The sequence below is a fragment of the Colossoma macropomum genome, unplaced genomic scaffold (assembly GCF_904425465.1).
Source record: "Colossoma macropomum unplaced genomic scaffold, Colossoma_macropomum, whole genome shotgun sequence".
Lineage (NCBI taxonomy): Eukaryota > Metazoa > Chordata > Actinopteri > Characiformes > Serrasalmidae > Colossoma > Colossoma macropomum.
This window is the reverse complement of record NW_023494803.1, coordinates 22,431,065-22,454,574: the sequence shown is the minus strand read 5'-3', so window position 1 is coordinate 22,454,574 and position 23,510 is coordinate 22,431,065. Positions and strand designations below refer to the sequence as shown.

At 38.1% G+C, this 23,510-nt stretch overlaps 1 protein-coding gene across 1 annotated transcript; it reads right to left on the bottom strand.

The window, feature by feature from the left end:
* Positions 1 to 583: 583 nt before the first annotated feature.
* impg1b (interphotoreceptor matrix proteoglycan 1b) lies at positions 584 to 22,966 on the bottom strand. Its single transcript, XM_036592623.1, has 18 exons — positions 22,887 to 22,966; positions 19,305 to 19,526; positions 18,512 to 18,678; positions 18,394 to 18,422; positions 17,601 to 17,632; positions 17,467 to 17,510; positions 17,230 to 17,376; positions 16,550 to 16,608; positions 15,968 to 16,152; positions 15,577 to 15,882; positions 13,570 to 14,372; positions 12,970 to 13,059; positions 7,354 to 7,573; positions 6,672 to 6,882; positions 6,307 to 6,492; positions 5,967 to 6,150; positions 4,741 to 4,824; positions 584 to 670 (listed from the first exon to the last, which is right to left on the bottom strand). The coding sequence occupies exons 1-18, from the start codon at positions 22,951 to 22,953 to the stop codon at positions 584 to 586; spliced, it is 3,123 nt and encodes a 1,040-aa protein (XP_036448516.1). The 5' UTR covers positions 22,954 to 22,966.
* Between the last annotated feature and the right edge of the window lie 544 nt (positions 22,967 to 23,510).

The window sequence follows — 23,510 nt, the reverse complement described above, 5'->3', positions numbered from 1 at the left end:
TTTTGTTCTGTTCATTGTAAAAGCAAATAAAAAAATCAATCCTCATCCCCCTGTGTGTTTTGGTCTGGGTTTCAAAACACAAGTGATTGGTGAGAAACGTTTCCATGCAAAAGCTGGGTTTCCTTTTTTTATACAAGGTTATTAGTTATTCTAACATCATCAGTAGCATCTTAGATCTAAATACCGTCTGAACAGTTTAAAAGGTTTAAATAACAACCATAAAAATTTAACAGCTTATTTTACATTCAGTTTCTTTTTTGGGAGCCTGAAGAGAGGTTAGAATACTGTTTCAGTAATACAATCTATATTGCCACCAAATGTATCCATTTGTAAATAAATACCTCACTGTGAGGGAAAAAATGAACCTTTGACAAGGGTACAAAACATCCAACCCATCCCAAGTCTCAAACAATGCTTCCTCTGGTAAGAGTCCAGTTGCATGTTCATTTAACAGCCAGGTTGATTGTTGATAGGTTGTGTTACCATACATATTCCAAATATCTACAGCCAACAGAGTTGAATATGGTTTGCCTGGAAGACCACTGAAGACCTTTGGTGCCAAGTTGAGCTCATCAGATTACCATCATAAAACGGTCACTTCAAACCCTTCACTGTCTGGTCCCCTCAGAAGACAACATGAGGTCCTGTGTTCATTAGACAGCCGCCATGTCTGAAAAATACAAAGGGTTGACCAACTTCATCCCAACTTTAAGCCATTCATTTCAACTATAAAGTCATTCATGTGTAAAAAAAAATCGTCATAGCACGGCAGAAGATCATGGATACAAACCAGCTTAAAAAAAAAACAGCTTACCATCCCCTGTTATGTAACTCTGAGGTTAAAATGTCATCCACTTACAGCTGATGTGGCATTAAGTAACTAAGTAGAGCTGAGAGAGAACAACCTTCCCTGACCTTCAGAGTGGGCTTTAACCCACCATGAGATACATGACATATCTTAAGACATATCACCAGATGTCCTTGATAGAGGATAAGGCTGCTCTTGAAGCAACTTCTTTGAAAAGTTGTCACAAATAGGTGCTCTTGACACTGTTTTTACATGGCTGAACGGTGAACTACACATAAAGCAAATAATAAATGAATAAATAATGACAGTGTAAACCAAGAAATCACTCTATGTAAAGAGAAAGTATGATTGGGCAAAATACTTTGAAAAAGTAGTGATGGCTGAATACTAAATACACTGTCTTAAATGTATTCAGTAACATGTTCCTTTAATACATAAAAAGTACGAGCACATGGGGAAAACATACCTTTTTTTTTTCTTTTAACTTAATTTACTGTCATGGGTTAGCAGTTTTTTGTCCTGGTTTTTCTGTTAATGTTCTGTGGAAAAATGTATTTACCATGAAGTTCCGAAATTCTTAACATGCTCTTTCTTATTGCCTGCTTCAATCCAGTACAACACCAAGGCGGAAACGTCCTCTACTGAAGAGATTATTAGTTTGATCATCCCTCAAAAGAGCTCAGTGAGGCTTAGATAAATAACTGATTCACCACGTTGATTTATCAGTCTACTAAGGCTTTAGCAGGAACTCTTTTGAAAACTGTATGTTGTTTTATTTTTTTTATTTGGGTAAGTATTTTTAAAATATTCTAAAGATGGAAAAAGTAATTGTCTTCTGAATACTACCTTCACTAAATGTATCTTGGATTGGATACAGATATTTAATTTCTATATTCTAAATATGTATTGCCAATACTTATATTCCACTACATCCCAACCCTGACAAGCAGTGTTAAAACAGAACGTGACGTGTTTTTCTGTGACTTCTATTATATTAGCATCATAGCTTTAGTGCAGACCAAAGAAGTGAAGAGAAAGAAATGTGTTAATTACATTAAATTACTTCAAAGCCTGCTGAGAGAGTATCTTTTCTGAAAGAGAAGCTAATTGTGCTCTTTATGATCCCGTGTGACTGCTGGGCATATGCCACTGCTTGGACTTCAACCTAAATCCCAACAGGGTGTGTACTTTTTTGAAAAGTTGTTTTCCTCTCTGTGCATTACCTGGATGTTCAAAAACAAAATAATAATAAAACTTTTTTATTAATTAGTTGGTGGATTTTACGACAAGGACTATTTAGTGCAGTAATCATAGAAAAAAACTGCCTCCTCCTGTCATCCTTCATAACTACAAAAGAAGCCAAATACTCTACAGAGCTGGCTGCATTTGGAAAGAGCTGTGGATAAACACTGCAGCGTCCCGCTACGGGCTCGTTCGGCCGTTGAAGCGCAGGAGGCGTGGTTTTACGGAACGGTGAGCGCGGAGCACCATGGGTAGCGCCACGGTAGTGGTGAGAAAGACTGTATTTGTAAATAAGTTGTGTTGTTAATGCAATGAAGAGCGAGAGTTTTACGTGTGTATAGGGCTAGAAGTGACCTACCGGCTATCCTGTTCAGGTTCATAATACTAAACGGCGAGTCCTTTAATTGGAGTGTTAAATAAGAAAAGCCTTTGTTGAAGCGCAGTGTTTCCCGCGCTTTTTCGTTCTGCCCCGACGCCACAGTAGAATGAGAGGATAAAAGGTGTTATTTACATTGCTTTTTTTGTACCTTACTGTCAGGAAAGCTGTTAGCATATCAGTGGACATCAGAGATGCTGCAAGACGTAGGAGGAAGCGTTTTTTCACTAGCAGTGTAATGTTTTTACTTTCACAGAACACTTACAGTTATTATCTACATGTCAAGATTGTATGGATAATGGCTACCGAGATAGCATGACAGCGCTGATAAATTACTGATTTTTAAAAATCAGAATCATCACTGCAGTCAGAGGTGAAGAGGGTGAATCGGATCAAGATTAAATTATCGCTGAACTTTTCCTTCTCCTTAATGAGCTCATGTGAAGGAGCACAGCGAACTTTGGAGCACCTTCCACCTCTGCAGGTATTTTCTCATAGAAAATAACGTTGTATTCCTAGAGGTGGGTAATACAGGTCCAAAAAGTAAAAACCCTCCCCAGGATTTTGTTCCAACTGCTTGATTTCTCCAGTTTGCTCAAACCAGCAGCGAAGGTGTTCAGGCAGTTGGAACAAAATCCTGGGGCTGGTTTTTACTTTTTGGACCTGGATGACCCACCTCTGTGTATTCATAACATAAAAGTAGTTTGATGACTGAGTGATAGACAACATTGTCTCAAACTAAGTTTTTTACTTTTCAAGCGTTACCCAATTTACTATGCTAAATAGCTAAACTTAGATTGCTAATGAAATAATTAGCTGTTAGCTGAGCCATGTTGTAGTTAGATAGCTATAGCTAAATTAGCAAAGCAGTGCGCTTACTACTATGGTAGTGAATGTAAGTAGTGCTGTCAGTTGTATTTTTTTCCAGTCGTTGTCATGAAGTAAATTGTCTTTGTCTGTTCATGTTATGTTAAAAGTTATATAAAAGTTGTTAGTTTGAAAGAGTGCAGGCAAATACTTTTGGTAATGAAAAGATATTTCTAAAATCTCTGTTGTTACAGCTTTTTTATGCTTTATCTTTGTGCTTGAATAAATGCACATGCAGAGGTGGGTAGTAACTATTTACATTAACTTAAGTCTTTACTTAAGTAAAATGTTGATGGATTTGTACTCTACCTGGTTATTTTTAAATCATACTACTTTTATTTCTGCTCAAGTATGTTGAGTGAGTAAAGAAATGTACTTTTTACAGTTACATTTTTGCCATTCATATTTAGTTACTAATTTCTTTTTTGTGTGTTTTATTTCATTTTTGACAGCTTCTGTACCTCTTTGTGGTTGGTCACATGTCTAACATTGGAGATTTAGCAATTTTTTTGGACCAAAAGAATCCAAAAAAGAGAAGGATATAGTGTAACAACCTTTAGTTCCTATGCTGACTAATGATGGATTTACTAAGAAGTTCACTGCAGTTCTGTAAGTTGCTCAGTCACTAAGTAGCTTTTTGACCTGATACTCTTGTACTCCTACTTAAATAGTTTTTTGGAAAAGTACTTTTACTCGTGCCATTGTTTTACCCTAGTACTAATACTTTCACTTAACCATTGATTCGGGCTGTGCACGTGACACCTATTGTAATTTCTAGGTAGTCAATTACTGTATTTTTTATGTTATAGTATGAAATGCCTGTCATTCGTATGGAGAAAAGTTGAAATATCTGGATATGCCAGTAATCTGACCCAAATATCCTGAAACATCAATTGTGAAATCAAATGGTAATTCAACACCATGGTGATGGAATAGCCAATTAGACCAATAACTGCAATAACTCATGAAGCTGCTTCAGTTAGAACACCATAATAGCACTTTCTAACAGTTTATTTTTAAATTAGTAATGCAAAAAAACAAATTTATTTTGGATAAGCAGACATATCAGGCATGATTTAGTCGTTTGTTTTGTGTAGAAGCATTTTTATGTTCCATTGTAATAAGCCTTTATTCTGTTAGTGTGCCACTAATGAAATCAGCTAGGCCTTTAGTATTGTGCAATATAATGTACTTTTCTTAGTGCATTCTTTGTTCTCTTGTCCTTGCAAGCTTGTTTTTTGCAAGGTAACGGGGCCTAGTAAAATTACTTTGCTTTAATACACCCATTTTAAACTGTGAGGGCTGTTTATTAGCTAAGTTGAATGTTGTTGTATATAAAACACTATACTGTGTAATTCCCATGTGCATTGGAGGGTTGTTCAACCTCATGCCTGGAAATTGGTGTTCTAACGTGACAAGTCATTGTTTAATAAAGGTATGGGCTTACCTCATGATGTGGTATACAGTGGTGGAAATCAACCATTTCTGGCACTAACTTTTCTGACCTTCTTGCGTAGAGTTGTCTGGGCATCTGTAAATAGAATCATATGCTATTGTGAATTTAAGGAAAATGTACGAATAGATCAGCAAGGAAGCATTTGAACCTGGCAAGCTAAGAGACAAGGAAGCAGAATTTGGGCACTATATGTTAGTCCAAAGAGACATTGCTTCTGGGTAGCAACATGCTGCAAAAGAGATGCTGATTATTGTTAGTTACTACAAGGCAACTACAAATGCATAATCTAAATGAAAGCAAAGACCCATGCAGTGCAGTCATTTTGAGTATTCTCTTTTTAAGAAATGCATTTTTAGTGTACAAACAACCAGAACAACAGTGCAATGTTTGTACAATGTATATCATACCAGCTGACTTTACATGTTTACGCATTACTGAAATATGGATTTTTAATATTAGATAATAACATGAAGAAGTAAACAGACAACAGAAGTGTCTTCTTTGTATCCCTACCAGGTATTATGGTGAGGATACCAATTAGGATTGTCTTTTTTTTATTTATGAATAGATCAGCAAGGCAGCATTTGAACCTGGCAAGCTAAGAGAAAAGGAAGCAGGATTCGGGTAATGGAGCTGTGCCTCTTCAGCGCACTGAGGATAATCAAATAGTAAGTTTTTAGTTCCTCTTTTCTCTGCCTTATTTAGTCAGCTTCATACAACCATCTTGACAACTAAAATGTGGACAGAAGAGAACAGAGAACATCTGCTGTGATGGTGATGATAGACCACAACTGGGTAGCTTGAGCACTGAGGGATGGTTGTATGAGGTGTATCTTTATGATGAAACTATACTGTGCTTGAGCTTATTACTTTAATAATCTGTGGTAAACTACTTTGAAAGAACACATTCCTGTGTTGGGTATCTTTTCTTTCAGAGTAGTTCAGCAACATGACTGCATGGTATACTCTCACCACTACCTGTTATTTACATTTGTATTAAATAATGACTGTCTGGGCAAACGTATTTATAGGTAGCATGGTGACATAATTGTTGTGTGGTGTTACATCATAATCACCAAAGCTGTTACTCATAATTGCTGTAAACCTGGCAGTGAGTTGTTCAGTTTTGCATGGATTAGTGCAGCTCAGGAGACTGCTGATGAAATGAGTTAGTTACGAGATCTAGTTTAGAATAGCCTTCGAGACATGCACTTTACCTCAATACTAAGGTGTATGTTGTCAAATGACCGAAATGTGCCTTGGTCAGAAAATTGAGAAGACCCAGAGTCAGTGCTCATGGGATAGCTGATGCTTGACACATGAGTCAAGATACCCTCGTCATTCTCAAAACCTGGATTCACTCTCATAGTGCCCTCAAAGGGGAGGGAGGAGTGTGAATGCCTATAATTTAAAGGAGATGTTTTCAATACCATTTAACATGGCAGAAGGTTCACCATTGCAGATTACTATATGTGAAGAAAGAGCAAAAGTCTAAAACAAACAAATAACAATAAAACCATCCAAAACAAAAAGAAGGAAAATCAAAAACCAGCTTACACTAGTGTCACCGTCTTCCTCGTCCGTATACATTTCTTGTTAATGAAAATCAAGATGCCTATCACAGCACAAACCATGGTGAGACTTCCCACCAGGCAGGCTACGAAAAGGAGTGGGTCAACTGGCAAAGACACCAGTTCATTGCAGCGCTCTCCATGATAGTGCCAGAATTTACCTACAGGACATCTAAAAACGGTTAAGAGAAGAAATGTTAGAGGAGTCAAGCACGTGTGCCTGTTTTGAAATATCACCGAGCAACACATACTGTAAAGTTACACAGTGAGAATGAGGGAAGAAATACACCTTAAGATTAAGAAAATCTTCTCAGCTACATTGGAGAAATCTTGGTCAGAGTTTTCAGGTACCTGCAGGTTGCTCCATGTCCTGGTATGATCTCACATTGGCCCCCATTCAGACAGTAGTCAGGCTGAATGTCACAGATGCTTTGACAGGGCAGCCCATCCACGGTGCTGTAGCCGGGATCACACAGACACTCAGCTTCAGCGGTCAGCGTGTTCACCACACAGCGAGAGAATTTGTTGCAGTCCATGTACTTGCATGGATCACCATCATCAGCTTTGGAGGACAAGGAAAATAGATTGATGACAGAGATGCTTCTCTTCATTAAGTTCTGATTCATTAATATCATTACAGATTCCACAAACTACACTACCATTCAAAAGTTTGGAATCAACATTTTCAAAAATATAAAACCAGTCTGGTCTCTGAAGAAGATGTGAAATGCTATTTTGGTGGAGTTTCATAGCTCATTAATTAGTAAAACATTTTAGATGTTTAGCTGTAGATGATTAGCTGTAGATGATTCTGCTGATTAGGCTGCTAATGCTCCATAACATTGAGAATGAAGTTGTAATAAATGTAGCATCCTAAATGCCTGTTATGGTATGTTATTGGACGCAGATAACTACAATGTATAGTTTACAGTACATGACTCAAAACTCTTGAAATATTGAATAAAACATCTAAAAATGTTAATTTATAACACTTTTTATATTGTGTAAGTTCTCTTACCTGCCATCTCCTTACCTGCTGCAACATCCACTGACTGGGTGTCGATTTCAATGTCCAGTCTTTTGGATGCGGCGTTACAAAAGTCTTCAAGAACGCAGTGCACAGCTTCTGTGACGTTATATGGCACCGGTTTGGCTAACTTCATCTTGCTGTTTACCACCACGCTACCATTTCTGAAGTTGAGAATCTGCAGCTCCTTAAAGCCAGTCAGATTGGACTGCAGGTATGGAAGAAGCTGAAGAAACGAAAGGAAATATGAGTCAATACAGTGTAGAACAACTTTGATCTAATGTGTAGATGTTGAGCTGATTAGTTTTGCCTGAATATGCTGCAATCTTTCTGCTTCCAGTGTTAACAGAACTTGAAGGTGTTGAGGTAGGAAATAATAGAGAGATAAATATCCTCTCTGTTAGCTTTTTTCTGTTAGTTAGTGGTTCTGTTAGTTCTGTTGGTTAAGTGCATGGATTTCCCACGATTTAGTGATTTTCCTGCTCAGAGAACCCACCTTTCCAGTTAGAACCTTTTATTTTTATAGCCCACTGGATATGCTTTGTAGAATTATTCCATGTCATTAACTTACATTCAACCTAATATCTATTAACATCACTTTCAATTTTTCCTAAATGGAACAGTAACTGTAACGCTAAACTTAACCTCATCTCAAAATCTAAACCTAATCCCAAACCCAACCTTAGTTCTAATCTTAACCTTAACCCTAATGCTGTTAAAAATTAACTGACTTTCAGCAGGTAGTTTGTTAACTGAAGCATCTGTAGACATTTTTTGTATGAGTATCTTAATGTTTACTTTAGCGTGGTGGTACATAAAACACCTCTTGGATCATTCTGTCTACAGCTCACTTGGCAGTATATGTGAAGGAGAGATGTTGGAGAGAGCCTTAGCAGAGATTCTCACTATGCTCCAAGTTGTTCAGGAGAATTTAGAGCATGAAAAGCTGAGGCTCCACTCTTGTACAAAGAGCGCAAAGAGTTCAAGAGCCTAATTTTAGCTATTGTACCTTTGAGGTCAGCTGAGCCTCAGACAGAATTTTTGGGCTGATGAAGGTGCAAATGTGCACATTTCAGATTTATATCTTTGAATCTGTACATTCTTCCAAATGTGTAAAAAAAAAGTAGGAAATTGTTCTTAATCTTTTATTCCAAATAATTTTGGACCATTTCTTCTGGTCTTCATAAAGAGCAGCATAAAAACTTTGAGCTACAAGGTTTTGAAATGACAGCGATAAAATCTATTTTTTAGCAGGCAATGTCAGAACATTTGATGAGCAGATAAGCAGAGGAATGACTTGTTTTGAGGATATGGAAGAAAAGAACAGGAATAAAGAAAGATGGAATCTTTCAGGTTAAACTCACTCTCTCAATATTACTCTCAAGTCTCTTAAAGAACATAGAAATCTAGACTTTATATATTCTACTGTCGATATGCCAAGGATTACAATATCAGTCATCAATCACCATTAACAACGAATTAAAAACGTTTCACATGCCGTAAGGAAGGAGGTGGGATTATGTTGCTTTAGCTCAGCAAGACCCATGTACCAGGAAACAATCTGCATTAGGAGGTTCAACTGATCAGCCAGTCTAGATCAATCTCTCACCTCTAAGGCACAGTGCCAGTGCAGCACAGATGGAACTCTCCTGTACAAAGCACCCCATGCTCCAACATCTATTAGACAGCAGAGTACTTAAAACACCCATAGTGCAAGCCATGAACTGTCTCAGAATCTCAGAAAACATTGTTCTACAGGTTTTCCCCCTATTTTATGTACTGACCTATGGAACAATTTGCTATCTAACACAAATGAGCACACTGTTGTGTAAGTTACACTTGTATCTACTGGTTGATTTTAGAATGCCTTGCAAAGCAGTCCTATTCTGGGCTTTTTCGGTGTAATATTAACATTTACCTTAGTCCTTGACTTTCACAAATGTGTGAAAATGTTTGTTCTCCATGTCCAGTCACAATGGTTGCTACTCAGACCAGTAGAGACAGGAGTAAAAAAGGGTCTATAGGGGGCTACAGGTCTGAATACGCAGAAATGCTGGGTTATGCTATTGTTAAGATATCAGATGTCTAATATTCTAACAAAAACTACAGTGTTATAGTGTTGAATTATAAATGGGCTGTGGTGGTGTTTCTCTTGCCATTGACAGCCTGAGTTTTTAGAAAGTTGAATTCAAATTTCATGAAGGATAACACGTATTTTATTAATTATAAAATTACTTAAAGCCCATTTATGATTTAAAATTGCTTCAGTGGTCTTTTGCTACTTACCAGTGTAGATCAACTTCTGATCACTTTTAAATTTTGCAGTTAATTTCCACACATTGGTATCTAAAACATAATACTGCGTAGCTAGTTTGGGCAACCACTTATAATTGGAAATGGAGTTTCTGTCTTTCTCCTACCGCAGATTACATTGAATTTGTTGGAGGAAGACATGCTGTTAATTCATATTAGAATAACACACAGTGGATTAACACACATACTGGCTTTCTTATATTAGAATGCTCACCTAGTTCAATAATATTTAATATTCCTTGTCATTTTGGCTGAATCTGTAAAATTTAAACTACACTAAAAGAACAGCATATGTAGAAACAACTCATACAGGACTTACGAAAATTGTATAATTATAAGGAACTTGCAATGATGAGTATATGTTCATTGAACTGTGTAATAAAATTGTCTCTTTGTATATAATACATATTTCTTTCTGAAGTCCACCATTTGTTCAAAATTTCTACACAAATCAGTTATTGAGACGTAAACAATGCAATTTGCAATGGTTTGATGTGAAATGGATCTTTGAAGAGAAACTTACTGACTCAGATTTCTTTACAAAATTGGTAGGAACTTGGGGTCGCAATGTCTACAACACATATATAGCCTTTTTATTTAAAAACACTTCCAAAATGATTAGTAAGCACATTTCTTTTTACAAATCCCAGTTCCAAAAATGTTAGGACATATTATGAAATACAAATAAAAACAGAAAGCGCTAAATCCACTTTGACCTGTATTTAAATGAAAATGGGGCAAAGACAAGATATTTAACATTTTCTCTTTTGACTTTCTTTTTTATAAATATACGCTCATTCTAAAATTGATGCCTGCAACATGTTGCGAAACAGTTAAGATAGTGGCAGATTAAGTCTAAGAACTTCATAAGATGTTCAAAAAACATCTATAACAGGAGCAATGAGTGATTGTGTCTTGTGATTTAAAAAAGTGATTTATGTCTTTAATAGGTGCATAATATCATCAAATGATTCAGGATGTCCGGAGAAATCTGTGTTTGTAAAGGACAAGGCCAAAAACTACGCCTGAATTCTCACTGTCAACCCCTCAGATAGCACTACATTTAAAACCAGCATACTTCTGTGATGGATAACACCATATGGGCTCAAGCATACATTGACAAACTATCAGTGAACACAGTTCATTATTGCATCCAAGGTTAAGACTGTTCTGTGCACAATAGCCATATGTCAACAATGTCCAGAAATGCCACCGGCTTCTCTGGGCTCAGTCTCATCTGAAATGGACTGATGCACAGTGAAAATGTGTACTGTGGTCTGACGAGTCAACCTTTCAGGTTGTTTATGGAAACAATGGACGTTGTTTTCTCTGGGACACAGAATAAAAGGACCATTCATATTGTTACCAGCGTGAAGGTCTAAAGCCAGGGTCTGTCATGTTATGGAGGTGTATTAGTGCCAATGGCATGGGGTGACTTGCACATCTGTGAAGATGTGCAAGTCACCCCATTAATTAATGCTGAAAAATATTTACGTGTTTTGAAGCAACATATGCTGCCTGAGACAACATCATTCTCATGGATGTCCATGCTTATTTCAACATGACAACGTCAAGCCAAATTCTACGTGTTACTAAAGCATGGCATAATATCTTTCTGTGAGATAGCTTTTTGAGACATTATACTGCTTCAGTTTTCTCAATCCTGTTACCATCACTGTGAGCAATTCTGGCTCAGGAAGTTTCTTTAGAGTGCACATTTCACATCAATCCACTCTGAATGACTTTATTTATATCTTAATAATTTAATTCTACAGAAAATGAAAAAAAAAATGTTGGAATTCCCCTTTATAAATGGAAACCTGTTTAGTTCATGTGGTTTTTATGGCATGCATACTGTTTGCATGGAGTAGCATTATGCAAAGCCTCTTATGCAGTCATTCAGCAATGAGGCATAGTGTTTAGTCACCTGATACACACCATCTCAGTCCTGTCATGCCAAGAGTGCCTCAGTAAATAGCAAATGTGCTTCAAGAAAGCCTTTTCATGATAGTCCACAAAATACGGACTTTACTGCCTGACCAGTATTGAGCGTAATCCTCTTAGTCACTTCATCAAATCACTGATGTAGTTCATCCATTCAGTGAAGCAGAACTTAGAGAACCAGTAGAGCCCATTCACCAGACAGTACCCCCAAACATGCTTTATCGAGTCAGTACACATAAGCTGTTTAGTCATTCACATTCTTTTAGATTTTAGTTTTTTTTCCAACAAATAACCTATTCATAATAATATACACACATACACAGCATATAATAGGTAGTTTTTTATGTCTTTCTTTTGTTCTTTTGCTTTTTTTATTTCTATAAGAGGAAACAGTTGCCAGGCTTTCATTAGCCCATCTTAAACGTAGTAGACAAGATTCCCTGTAGTCAGGTTTTGGCTTGCTCTTTGGGTTCTGTACTACACTATTTCATTCTACTGTATAATTTATATACAACAAAATAACACATATGCCATTCCATTTATAAATCAGACAGTTTTGATTCCTTTGAAGAAGCAATACAGCTGCATTCTTGAGCATCATTTGACCCATATGAATATGAATATAATATGAAACACCCCATCTTAGAGCAAAGTACACTTAAAAACATAACTTAAAAAAAGTTAGTGTTAGGGCTGCCTTAAAATTTTCAGTTAACTGAATTTTGAATAGTAAGTTAATGGAAAGAGATTGGGCATTTTCAGGGTGGTATGGTCGAAAGTTTCCAGCACCCCCCACAACCCAGGAGGATTAGCAGCTTAGAAGATAAATGAATGAATGAATGAAGTTAATGGAATATCTGTTTTATGTCCTATAAACTTATCATTTGAAGTTTAGATAACTCATAATAATAAATTTTAAGGCAGCCCGGACACTATTTTTTAAAGTGAAACCCCATGTTTTTTTACAGTGTACTGGCATTATTGTACATTATTGTTTGTTCACTGAGATCCAAACATACCACATCCTGAGCAATATGCATAAAAGGCAGTATGTGTACATAAAAGCAACAGTGGTGATAAAGAAAAAAAAATTGTGATAATGAGGTTAGTTAGACACTATTTAGAAACATGAATGTTATGTTAGTTTGAAAGAAAAACAGTTTGTTTTTAGAAGCAGAGTTTGCTGTCTGAAATTTAAGAACTTGCTTCTTAGCTTTGATTAATTCAGAGTGAAAATATTTAGTTATATAGGCCTCAGCTTGAACTGAGGTTGAGAGGAAGTTATTCACAGTTGCGTTAGTGATGAAGCAATCTGAGATTAATTGCTATGAAAGGTTAAAAAAGACAATTCTTGTATGGAGGTACCGGTATTGAGGCTAATGTCCGTTGTTCCCTCTCAGTCTGTTTACTGGAAGCTTCTGGGTTTGGCAAGTTATTGGGTTCAGGAAATTGTCTCTAGTTGAAAAAAATCAACCAGCAGAGTGATAAAATACAATATAAATTTCATTTTCATTTAGTGCTTCTGAACCTAAATGGATAACTCTTAGGTCCAGGTGTTTGTTCTATTCTGTCACCCATGAAACCTGAGCCAAGGAAATCCTGTTGCACCAAGATTACCAGCTTGAATGTAGTAAGAGATGGGATAAGGCAAAAATTTACATTGTTTGAAGGTTTCTGAGGACTTGGTTGGGGACATCAATATTACTCTTTTCCACACATATCAGCAACTGCTCTGTAGACTATCAGAAGCAATGAAGGAAGGCAAGGTAGGAAAATTACAGAAAAATAAACAAATACAAAGTTTTGTAGAAAAATAAAGTAACTAATTTCTGATATTCATACCATTTGCAACTTCTCATCCACTGTACTTTTAATGTTATCCAACAAAATCCTTTGCTAACAGTAAAGAACAGACAAAAAGGCATGTAGAAAAAAGTAGTCAAAGACAAAAGTGAGTTTACCTACCAGTTCGAGAAAAGTGTTTTCCAGGGATTTGTATTCCGGAGAGCTTTTGTTGAAAAGATCCTCTGAAAAGACCATGTTAGTCACCCGCAAACTAAAAAACACAACTAGGTCTTTGGCCTGGCTGGCAGCCATGTCCAGGGAGGGTGCTGAAGACTGCGGGTGCTCGTCTGGCTCGAATCCGCCGCCATAGTCTTGATTGTCACCTGTTTCTGTTTCTTCTTCGGTCTGCTCTACATCCTCTTGCATGTTTATGTCATTATCTGGTGTGCTCTCTGGTTGATGAGGGGAATGTGTCTGGAGAGGTTGTCCCTCCTCATCTAGGATGTTCTCATCTGGTATGGCTGAGGGCACGGAGGGTGTGTCTACTGGAGAAACAGGCGTGGGTGTGGAAGGTGGAGGAGGCTTTATTGGCTTCTCTGTAGTGCTGGGTAGTGATGGGAACTCTACTGACTCAGTGGGCTTGCTCACATTAGGTACCTCAGGGTAGTCTATAGGACTGTCTGGCTCAGGAGGTACTGAGGATGGAGCTTCTGAAGGAATATCCACGGGTCCAACAGCATCACCTCTTACAACATGCTCTCTAGGGACCTCAGTGAAGGTAAAAGAAGGCGTAACTGATGATGTTTGTGAACCTTCTGATACGGTAACCAAATCCACTGAGAACTGAACAGAAGTTGATGCTGTTACTACTTCAAAAGAGCTCAAGTTCGGTGACCCAGCTGTGACAGCAATTTCATTTCTCAGATCCTCTTGGACTTCAGATGTCTTTGAAGGGTAATCCAAAGTAGTATTCCTCTTTAGTCCTTCAAAACAAAACAGTATTAAGAGAGAGTTTCTTTGGACATGCATAAAAATGTTTTTTTTTTTTATTTATTTAAATATGTTTTTCTTAAATGTATGCGGTAGCCTAAGTACACTTACTATGTGGACATCCAAACATCACTTTTATATGTGGTTGTTGAACATCTCATTCTAAAACAAAGTTGGTTGCTTCCTTGCAGCTATATCAGCCTCCACTTTTCTGGAAAGGCTTTTCACTAGCTTGGAACATGGCTGCAAGGATTCCCTTCCATCCAGCCTCAAGAACATTAGTATATTGGGCACTGATGTTGGGCTGGCTCACTGTCAGCGTTCAAAATCATCTCAAAGGTATATGAAGAGGTTGAGGCCAGGACTTTGTCACCATGTCTTCATCGATGTTGCTTTATACATAGTTCTCCAGAATATGATTGTATGCTGTTCCTGGAAGTAAGGGTCCAAGCCCAAACCATGAAAAACAGCCCCTGACCATTATTCTTTCTCTACCAAACTACATAACTGCCACTATGCATTCAGGCAGGTAGCGTTGTCCTGGCATCTGCCAAATACAGATTTGTCCAGCAGACTGCGAAGTGGTGAAGCGTGAATCATCACTCCAGAGAATAAGGTGATGAGCTTCCACTTCTCCAGAGTCCAAAAACAGCATGCTTTGCACCACTCCAGCCAACTCTTGGCATTAAGCATGGTGATTTTAAGCTTGTGTGTGGCTGCTTGGCCATGGTAAACCAATACATGAAGCTCCTGACAAATGGTTCTTGTGCTGACATTGCTTCTGAAAGCACTTGGTAGAACTTGGCAGTGAGTGTTACAACTAAGGACAGATGATTTTTGTGCACTACACACTTAAGCACTTATGATACTGTTGGCACGACTAGATGTTTCCACTTCACAAAATCAGCAAAGTTGACCAGGATGGTCAGAAATTTGATGAAATGACATGTTGGAGAGATGGTGTGCAATGACAGCGTGACACTGAATCTCACTGAGCTACTGCCAATTTTCGTCTGTGGAGGTTGCATGCCCATATACTTGATTTAATGAACCTCTTAGCAGTATTTCTGGCTGAAATAGCTGGACCTTCTAATTAAAAGGGCTGTCAATGTACCTTTTGCTACATATGTCAAATGTGTTTTTTGCACTGTGGAAATTAGCATTCCACAGTATTGTGGAACATAAACAAGAAATTACCTTCAGTTATTTGAATTCTCTCTGTGATCAGATTTTTCTCCTCAGGTTCCTCCAGCTGTGAGCCTTTAGTTGATTCAGGTGGAAGTTGCTCTGTAATGGTCACTAACGTAGTCGTAGGAGGCATCTGTTTGAATATTTCCTTTGTAGTGTTATCCACTGCCTCCTCATCTCTCCTCCCTTGTGTTCTGTTAGAAGCTGCATCTCCTGTGGAGATGCTAGTGGACTTAAAACTCTCCTCCGTGATGGCCACTGTAGGTTTTGTAATAATGCCCCCAGGTAAATATCTTGTATGGTCTGTTGGTAGCTCTGCAATACACATATAATATATTATGGTAGGCAACAGTATTCCATACAAAGGCTGCTTCCTCTATCTTGCACTATTTTTGAATACCTGGTTCAAAGCTGAGGGAATGAATGTCCAAAGGCAGGGACGTGTCCTCACTCAGGGCCTTTGCCACCATGTCCTTCAGGGATGTTTCTGTGCCAGATTCACCAGTTGTCTCTGAGGACTCTTTCCCTGTAGAGTCCACTTCTGTCTCAAACACCACAGCATAGCGCAGTGCATCACCTCCAGACCTGCTCATTTATTTTGTATAGGCAAAGATCGATTATATGTAAATACAACATCTATATATTTAAACTGTTGTAATATTTATTCTATGTAAATAATCATTTTAGGGTATAGATATTCATTTCAGGTCATGCCATCAACCTGTCATTACTGTATAAGGATCCTTGAGAGATCTTGACTATAATGCCTAAGTCAGCAAGCAATACATTTTATGGGTATTGAATTAGTCCCTATACATATTGCCTAATTGGAGCAGTGGGCCTGTGGACACTATTGGCTGTGTATTTCCTAAACTATTTACACCCTAACTTGCCCATGTGAAAGAGCACTACTCATCCAAAAAGGCAATTTTCAAGTTCAGTAGAGTGTAATATCTGGATGAATCCTACAGTTCCAACTCACCGGAATCCCAGCAGTCGAACCTCCTTAAACCCAGGAAGTTTGCTGAAAATGTGCAGCATCTGCAGAGAGGTAAATGAGCATCTTTCAGCAAGACCCATATGAGTCCTATATAGAAATGTGACTGGCTTACGCAATACAACAACAACTATTATTATTATTATTATTATTATTATTATTGAAGGAGTATCAGCCTAAATCATTATGGATTGTTTCTGGTAGGCGGGCTGCCTAGCTAAGAATCATACACTAGGGCTATAGCTTTATTTCTACAAATCCCATGCAAGCTTTTGAAGTTTCCCAATTCTTAACTGGCTTTACCATTTTTTGACCCCATTTAACTGTAAGCTCCTTTAAAACTCCAAGCTCATTTCTGGTTTAGCAGTGCCATGCCCATACAGTCGGAGCAATGAATAATCAGTGTTAGCTATTGACAGTCTGTTCTGCATAAACTCTGCAGTATGTGCTCAGCGTAAATGTAAAGTATGCTAAACATTCTGCCAAGTCTAAAGAATCTTGTGATCACTGCTAAACAATAGGCATTACTGGAGAATGATAAAGCCTGACTGCTGGGCACCTCGCCCACAACCCCACTCATCAACTTCTATCTGAAAGACAAATTTTGTATGCTGTATGTTCAGCATACATATTTGCAGACTATGAAAATGAAGATTTCACCTCACCTGCTCGTGAAGGCTCTGGGTGACATCTTGATAGGGTAAGGTGTCAGAGTCAGTCAGTAGCTCGCTGTAACCAGGATCCTCCACAGTCACACTGAACTCGATTATGTGCTCTACCAGCTCTGCAGGGACAGTGCCTACAGCTCCAGTCTTCAGACAACAGTAAATCAGGCAACATTCTGATTCAGAATTCTTTAGTCAAGTGTGCGTTATTTGGAAAAATAAAGAGATAGTCTGTACCTTCTCTTTTTCCGTAACAAGTAGCTCTTCAGTAGTCTTTGAACCTGAAATATTGGGGCTTATGAGTTACCTAATACACTACTTATAGTATTTTGCAATAATTAGCAATCCCTTGATAAGTGGCAAAGGCTTACATTTCTCGCCTGGCGTAGATGTGGCTAGGGCACTGAGGAAAACAAAAACAACAAACAAACATAAGCATATTTGAGGATATTTTCATAGTAATATTTAAAAATCATGTTTTATTGTTACACTCTTTCATAGTGGTTATGTGGTTGACTGGATATTCTTACACAACTTTATATTGAATCTGCCCGCCAATATTTAATAGTCTGGGCTTTTCTTTTTCCCTATTGATAGCCTTGTATGCTCGGTGTCATGCCATCTTCTATCTGAAGACTAAAGGATGAACTGTACTATGCAAAAGGCACCTGAGAAAATTATATTTAAAAGGTCATTTATCTGGGCAGTGTGTTTTTTTTGTTTTTCAGAAAAAAAATTAATGTTAGAGTTAATACAAATAACATTAATACCACACATATTGATTTTATGTATGTCAATGTGTTTATTTAACCATTTCCGAACCTCTCCTTAAGGAAGCCCAATATTGTATCATCGAGTACGTGGTCTGCCTAATCAGTACTTCATTAGGTTAAATCAGGTGTGCTGGTGGTGGATTTTAACCAAACCCATGTGATGCTGGGGGTCATCAAAGAGAAGTTGGGAACCAAACCTCTATTCCTCTATTTATCTCAAAAGATACTAATATTGCAAAACAAGCCATTATTGTTACTTTTAGTGCATTAATGTTTGTTAGCTTTCATTACAATTATAAATTGTGTTTTTAGCAGTTTTCCAGATAAATGGCTTTAAACAATTTGCTTAGTTGTCTAAGACTTTTGCACAGTATTGTATATTTGTACTCACCCCTCCAGTTCCTCTTGAGCACTCACTTGCTGAGGATGAAGAAATAACACAGTAAGGAGAACATATTTGTTCAGCTGCAAGGTTAATGCATGATTATTATCTGCAAGAATATTCTCACCCTAGCCACCATGTCAAGGTGTTCCTGGGTGCTGCTGAAGTTTCGGGCCAAGTCATCCACACACAATGAGTCTCTCTGGCAGGCATATACCCACTGCTGGTACTCCACAGTGTCAGGTACTCTGTCCAGAAAAATCTGGAATGCCTCCCATACTGCTTCCTGGCAGACTGTTTTGTGTTAAAGAAATAATTTTAATAAACTGCAATCTGTAGTTTGCTGAAAGATGGTCAGAACAGTTTTTGACCTTTAACTCTTAAGCTAAACAAAGTAGACAAATACAGTAGACAGTAATATGTAGTGTTATCAGTCTTATTAACTTTGTGTTTGTTTTACTGTGTCATGATCATCAGTATGTAAAAACATGTTGGTAGATCTCAGTTCTTTGGGAGTCACAAGCATTCATTTGAATGTTTACCTAATAAACAGGCAGTCATTATTCTAATATTTTGGGGCATATAATGAACTCAAATTAGACCTTGCTTTGTTATTCTTCAATTCTGCCTCATTAACTTTGATCTAAGGAAACATAAAAGTGAAAAAAACATTTTCTGAAAGGCAAACAAAGAGACAACGATTGTCTTGTTGACTAACTACTTTTATCTCTCTTGGTTCTCAGCCACTGTTTTTTTTGTTGTTGTTCTTTTTTTTTGCTCCTGATGTTGCCTCTTCTCCCAGAGGACTTGTGATGACTGGGAAGTTAATTATGATTTATGGGGTGATGTGCTGTGCAGCCAAATTTGGCCCTAACTTTCAGTTCTCAGTCCCTCATGAGGTGAGGTGTGGGATGTCCTACCTCTCAGTTTGTAGTAGGCTTTATGACTTGAGATGACCTCTGCCATGCTCTCCTGAGGACACACTTTGACCCCTGTGCTGAAGAGTGTAGATCTTTTTGCGCGATGCTTGTTCTGGTCGAGTGCAATTCGTGCAGCCGGCAGCTGTCTGACTGGTCGTGCTGCCTCTAAGAAATGTCTGTATTTGACGTTTCTGATCCCTGACAGATCATCACTCCTGAGGTCTGTCAACAAGATAAAATAATGTTTTGTTTTTTAATGGTTTCTCTCCATAGTGAGGTTTGGTGTAGTGAGAGGAGTTTCTAGGAGCAGTATAATTGCACCAAATGTAATTACATTCAGCCAAAGAGCTGTTAAGTCTATGATTGGTGTGTTGAACGTTCATTTAATAGGATCAGGTTCTTTAAGAAGCACAGACAGGCTGTTGTAAGACAGATGTTAAGTACATTTAGTAGTTTGATAAAGTTCTCGAGTCTTTGGTTTCAGATGGCAGTATACTGGAAGTTATTGTGCAGAAACACTGACAGTGTAAGAAATATATCCGAACAATATATCATTGCCATCCAGAACAAACAACAAAAAAAGTCTCAATTTTTGTCAATTTTTGTTTTTTTGACCATGACAACTGTCCTTTACATTGGGTAAAAATTTAATGATAAACAGACCAATAGAAATGCTCTAGAATCAATTGGAATAAAACTTAATACGTCTTTACATTAACTTAAAGTAACAGTTAAGTCCATGTGTTACCCTTTTTTTGGAAAGCAACAATATATAAAGCAGATATATGTGAGAAAATAAGGATATGCTATATGAATGTGTATATATAGTATATGCATGTGTACAGATATTTACAGTATAAATTGTTCTGTAATTTTGTCTTTCATGATATCATCTGCTTTCTAAGCTGATTTCAGTTCTGACTGTTCTTACCTTGACTTAAATCCATAAGACAAAGTGCTTCCAAGAGTAATTACAATTCCAGATTGCACAGTATGCCAAATCTATTATCTAATTCCTGCTGGCAAGACCTGGATAAAGCGCATTCTGGCCCTGCTGTAATTCTCTGAATGTTTGTAGAGAGTTGGTAGATGCTGCCATTACAAGGTGTATATACAACATAGCAATACCATTTCATATACTATCGGATTAGCATGACTGCAAATGTAATAAAACTAAACAGACTGTGTTATATGTTTTGCTACTGCACAGTGCTTCTCTTGATACATGTCAGCTTAGTAGTAATAATAGCAGTGCCTTTGTGAGAATCACATATATGTACAATAGCATAAAATGATCACATGTACTTGGATTTGGGTGATGATCACATGTACTTGGATTGTATTGATAGCAATGCTGCATGTTCTCACAGTAACACTTTTATCACCAACATGTATTTTCCACCATCTTAGCATTACAACAATATAAAATAAAAATTTAAAAAGTTAGTGGTTACTATTTTTTGTTCTCTTTTAACTGCTATTATGACTAATGTCTCTAGTTCCTGTTTCACTGAATGGTGGATTACCCTTTCTAAATGAGGTCACAGCTTATTTCCCATGAATTCATCCTGTTTGAGGAATAAAAAAAAGTTCTTGGCCCTTTTGTAGCTTTCTTGTTCACGTAACGGCAAGGTAGTGCCATGTTATTATGCAAGGCTAGAGAGCACAGTCCATCCATTCAGCAGAACTGTGTTTTTAATGTGGTGCATTGTGTGACCAGGTGGTAAACTTCACAGACCTTCTTAAGACATTAAGCCTTGCTTAAAGGGAAGCTCACTGGCATTAATGTGAGATCAGTCACACACATATTGGTATTAAAATATGAATGCTGATGAGCACGAACATGTATCTGTTCTGTAGATGGATCCAGCATGACTAAGGCCTGCTGTCTGTAAAAGACCTGAGCAATGTGACCTTCTGTTTCTTAAACCGATCAGGCTTACTAAGCCTAAACGATGAGAAAGCTTATTTTACCAAATCACTTCAAAGATAAAATCAATTGGTCATTAAATTTTTTGTCCAGTGGCCAGATAGTATGAATGTGTGCATGGTGTTGGCTTTGTACATTATTGAGCAGTGAATAAAAAAATGATCTGTTATCACAAGGGCTGTCACTATTGATTATATCTGCAGTCAGGTAATCTACCGATTCTTTTCATGATTAATGAAGTAATTAGAGTTTATATAATAATGTGAAGCTATAAACATTGACTTAACTGAACAAAAACAAAAGGGAAACTAGGAAGCCTTTAAGAAGATTAAAAACATTAAAAACCTGTTAGTCAAAAAATGTATATAAATGGGCATATCTATCAGGCTCTACTTCTTACTTTAAGAAAGACCAGTAAGAGAATTTAAAATATGCATCATCGTTACGTAAACTGACAACTAATCTTTCCGGATTCGTTGAGACGATATATTTTCACTGATGTTTTTTTAAAATCAAATAGTCAAGTTTAATCAAGTAGTCATGACAGCCTTTGTTATCACATGTTCAACTGAGTCAATGAGGTTCTCTCTCTGATCAAAAACAGCGTACGCCCTCTCTGCTTGACCACCATATCCTGAGGGAAACAGCAATGACGGCTGATGGATCAAAATAATGCCACCCATTTGCTTTTCCCTGTGAAGTGACTATTACCAGGAAGAGCCTCAGTCGTTCTTAGAGTCCCTGTGTGAGTCAGCTCTCTTTCTGGCTTGCATCCGCACTGATGTGGTAAGAAAGTCAGTCAGGTTTGAGTTTGTACCATAATTGTTTACATTCAGTGAAGGATATCAAAGCCATGGCATGGTCTCATTTACGAACACTGACCAATTGGGGAGCTGAATAACCATTCTCCTGGTCTGTCTCGGTCTCTGTGATGTAGGGGTGCGCATGTGTGGACATGAGAAGCACTGATGCTAAATGGGCTGTGATCCCGTGGAGCGCTGTGAGGGCCTCACACTGCAGCTACAAGCCAGAAAAGATTAGTGTCCCACACGGCCACAAACAGAATGCCTTTTGTCTCGCTCCGCTAATGAAAGGCGCACACAAACACAACAGCTGAATCATACAGGCACAAGGAACCGGCTTGAAATGTACTACAAAACCTTCTGAGCATATTGTACTATCCTGTTGTACTGAATGGCAAAGTACAGATTTGAAAAGCATAGCAAATGGGAACCAAATGTTTATTGTGAGAGCTTTTTAGCTAGCTGTGCTGTGGAAAAGCTGAAAAGCCAAGGTGGTTTCAGTTAAGAAGCTCCTTTATGTCCTGAATATTTGGCCAGTCAATTCATCCATAAACTTACCCTTTCCCTACCTTTATGTGAAAGAAACACAATCTTTGTAACTAGCCAGTGCTCAGATTTTATGACACAACAACTGTTGTTGTTGTAGAAGGCTAATATCTGTACTATAATCACATGTGGAGGAAAGTAGGGCTTTAAAATAAAGGATTTCAGAAATCAATATCTTTCATGAACTGAGAGCAGAGTTTCTGGGCTTCAATTAAACTTCACAACAGGGTGCAAGAAACAACCCAAGCAAACATCATTCTGCAAACAGCATTACACCTCTCCCCTGAGTGCTGGCTGGCTTACCTTTGATTCTGGTGGCTTGGAGGGTAAACAAGAACAGGAAGAGAAATAGTCCTGTTTTCAATGGCATGATGCAGTGCTTTATTTCCTTTTGGATGTAAAGACGTTCATTTGGGGGGTAAAGTGGGTGCGGTCCTCAGTGACTTATCTGGCGTCCACTGGGTGGGGAAGTACGCTTCCACGGACGCCGTGTCCAGGTTTCCATGGAAAGGCCAGTTGGTCGACAAGTGCGGGAAGATGGTGCAGATTCCTGGGTGAGGATTTGATCACTGAGGGCAGCAGCAGTGAGTCCTGGCACAGGCTGTAAACTGTGGCTGAGAGAGGGTGTGTGAATGTGGGCTTGGATGCGTGCGTGGAGGATGGGTGTCACAGAAGTGAGAAGGTTAAAGATGCAGCCTCTCGTTCAGGACTAATCTGTTTACGACCCATCCACGCCTAATCTCTCAGGGTCCACGTGGCCGACTCTCTTCATCCTGTTAGTGGCCTTCTGGACCAGCATCTGTCAGCCAAGCTCTTCCTTCCACACCCAAGCTACTGCAGACCAGCCTCTGTCTTTCTGTCTTTCTTCCTCTCTCCAGTGCTCTGAGTGCCCCCTTTCAGACCGGCCTGTTCAGCACAGATTCCTCT

What these genes read in the sequence shown, in the direction of transcription:
- impg1b (XM_036592623.1), bottom strand. Translation starts at nt 22,953, where the DNA reads ATGCCATTGAAAACAGGACTATTTCTCTTCCTGTTCTTGTTTACCCTC. An exon ending in ACATACACCTTAGTATTGAG is followed by an intron (nt 4,825 to 5,966) that starts GTAAAGTGCATG and finishes TTCTATTTACAG; the next exon opens with ATGCCCAGACAACTCTACGC. An exon ending in ACTGTATACCACATCATGAG is followed by an intron (nt 671 to 4,740) that starts GTAAGCCCATAC and finishes TGTATTTTTCAG; the next exon opens with ACATGGCGGCTGTCTAATGA.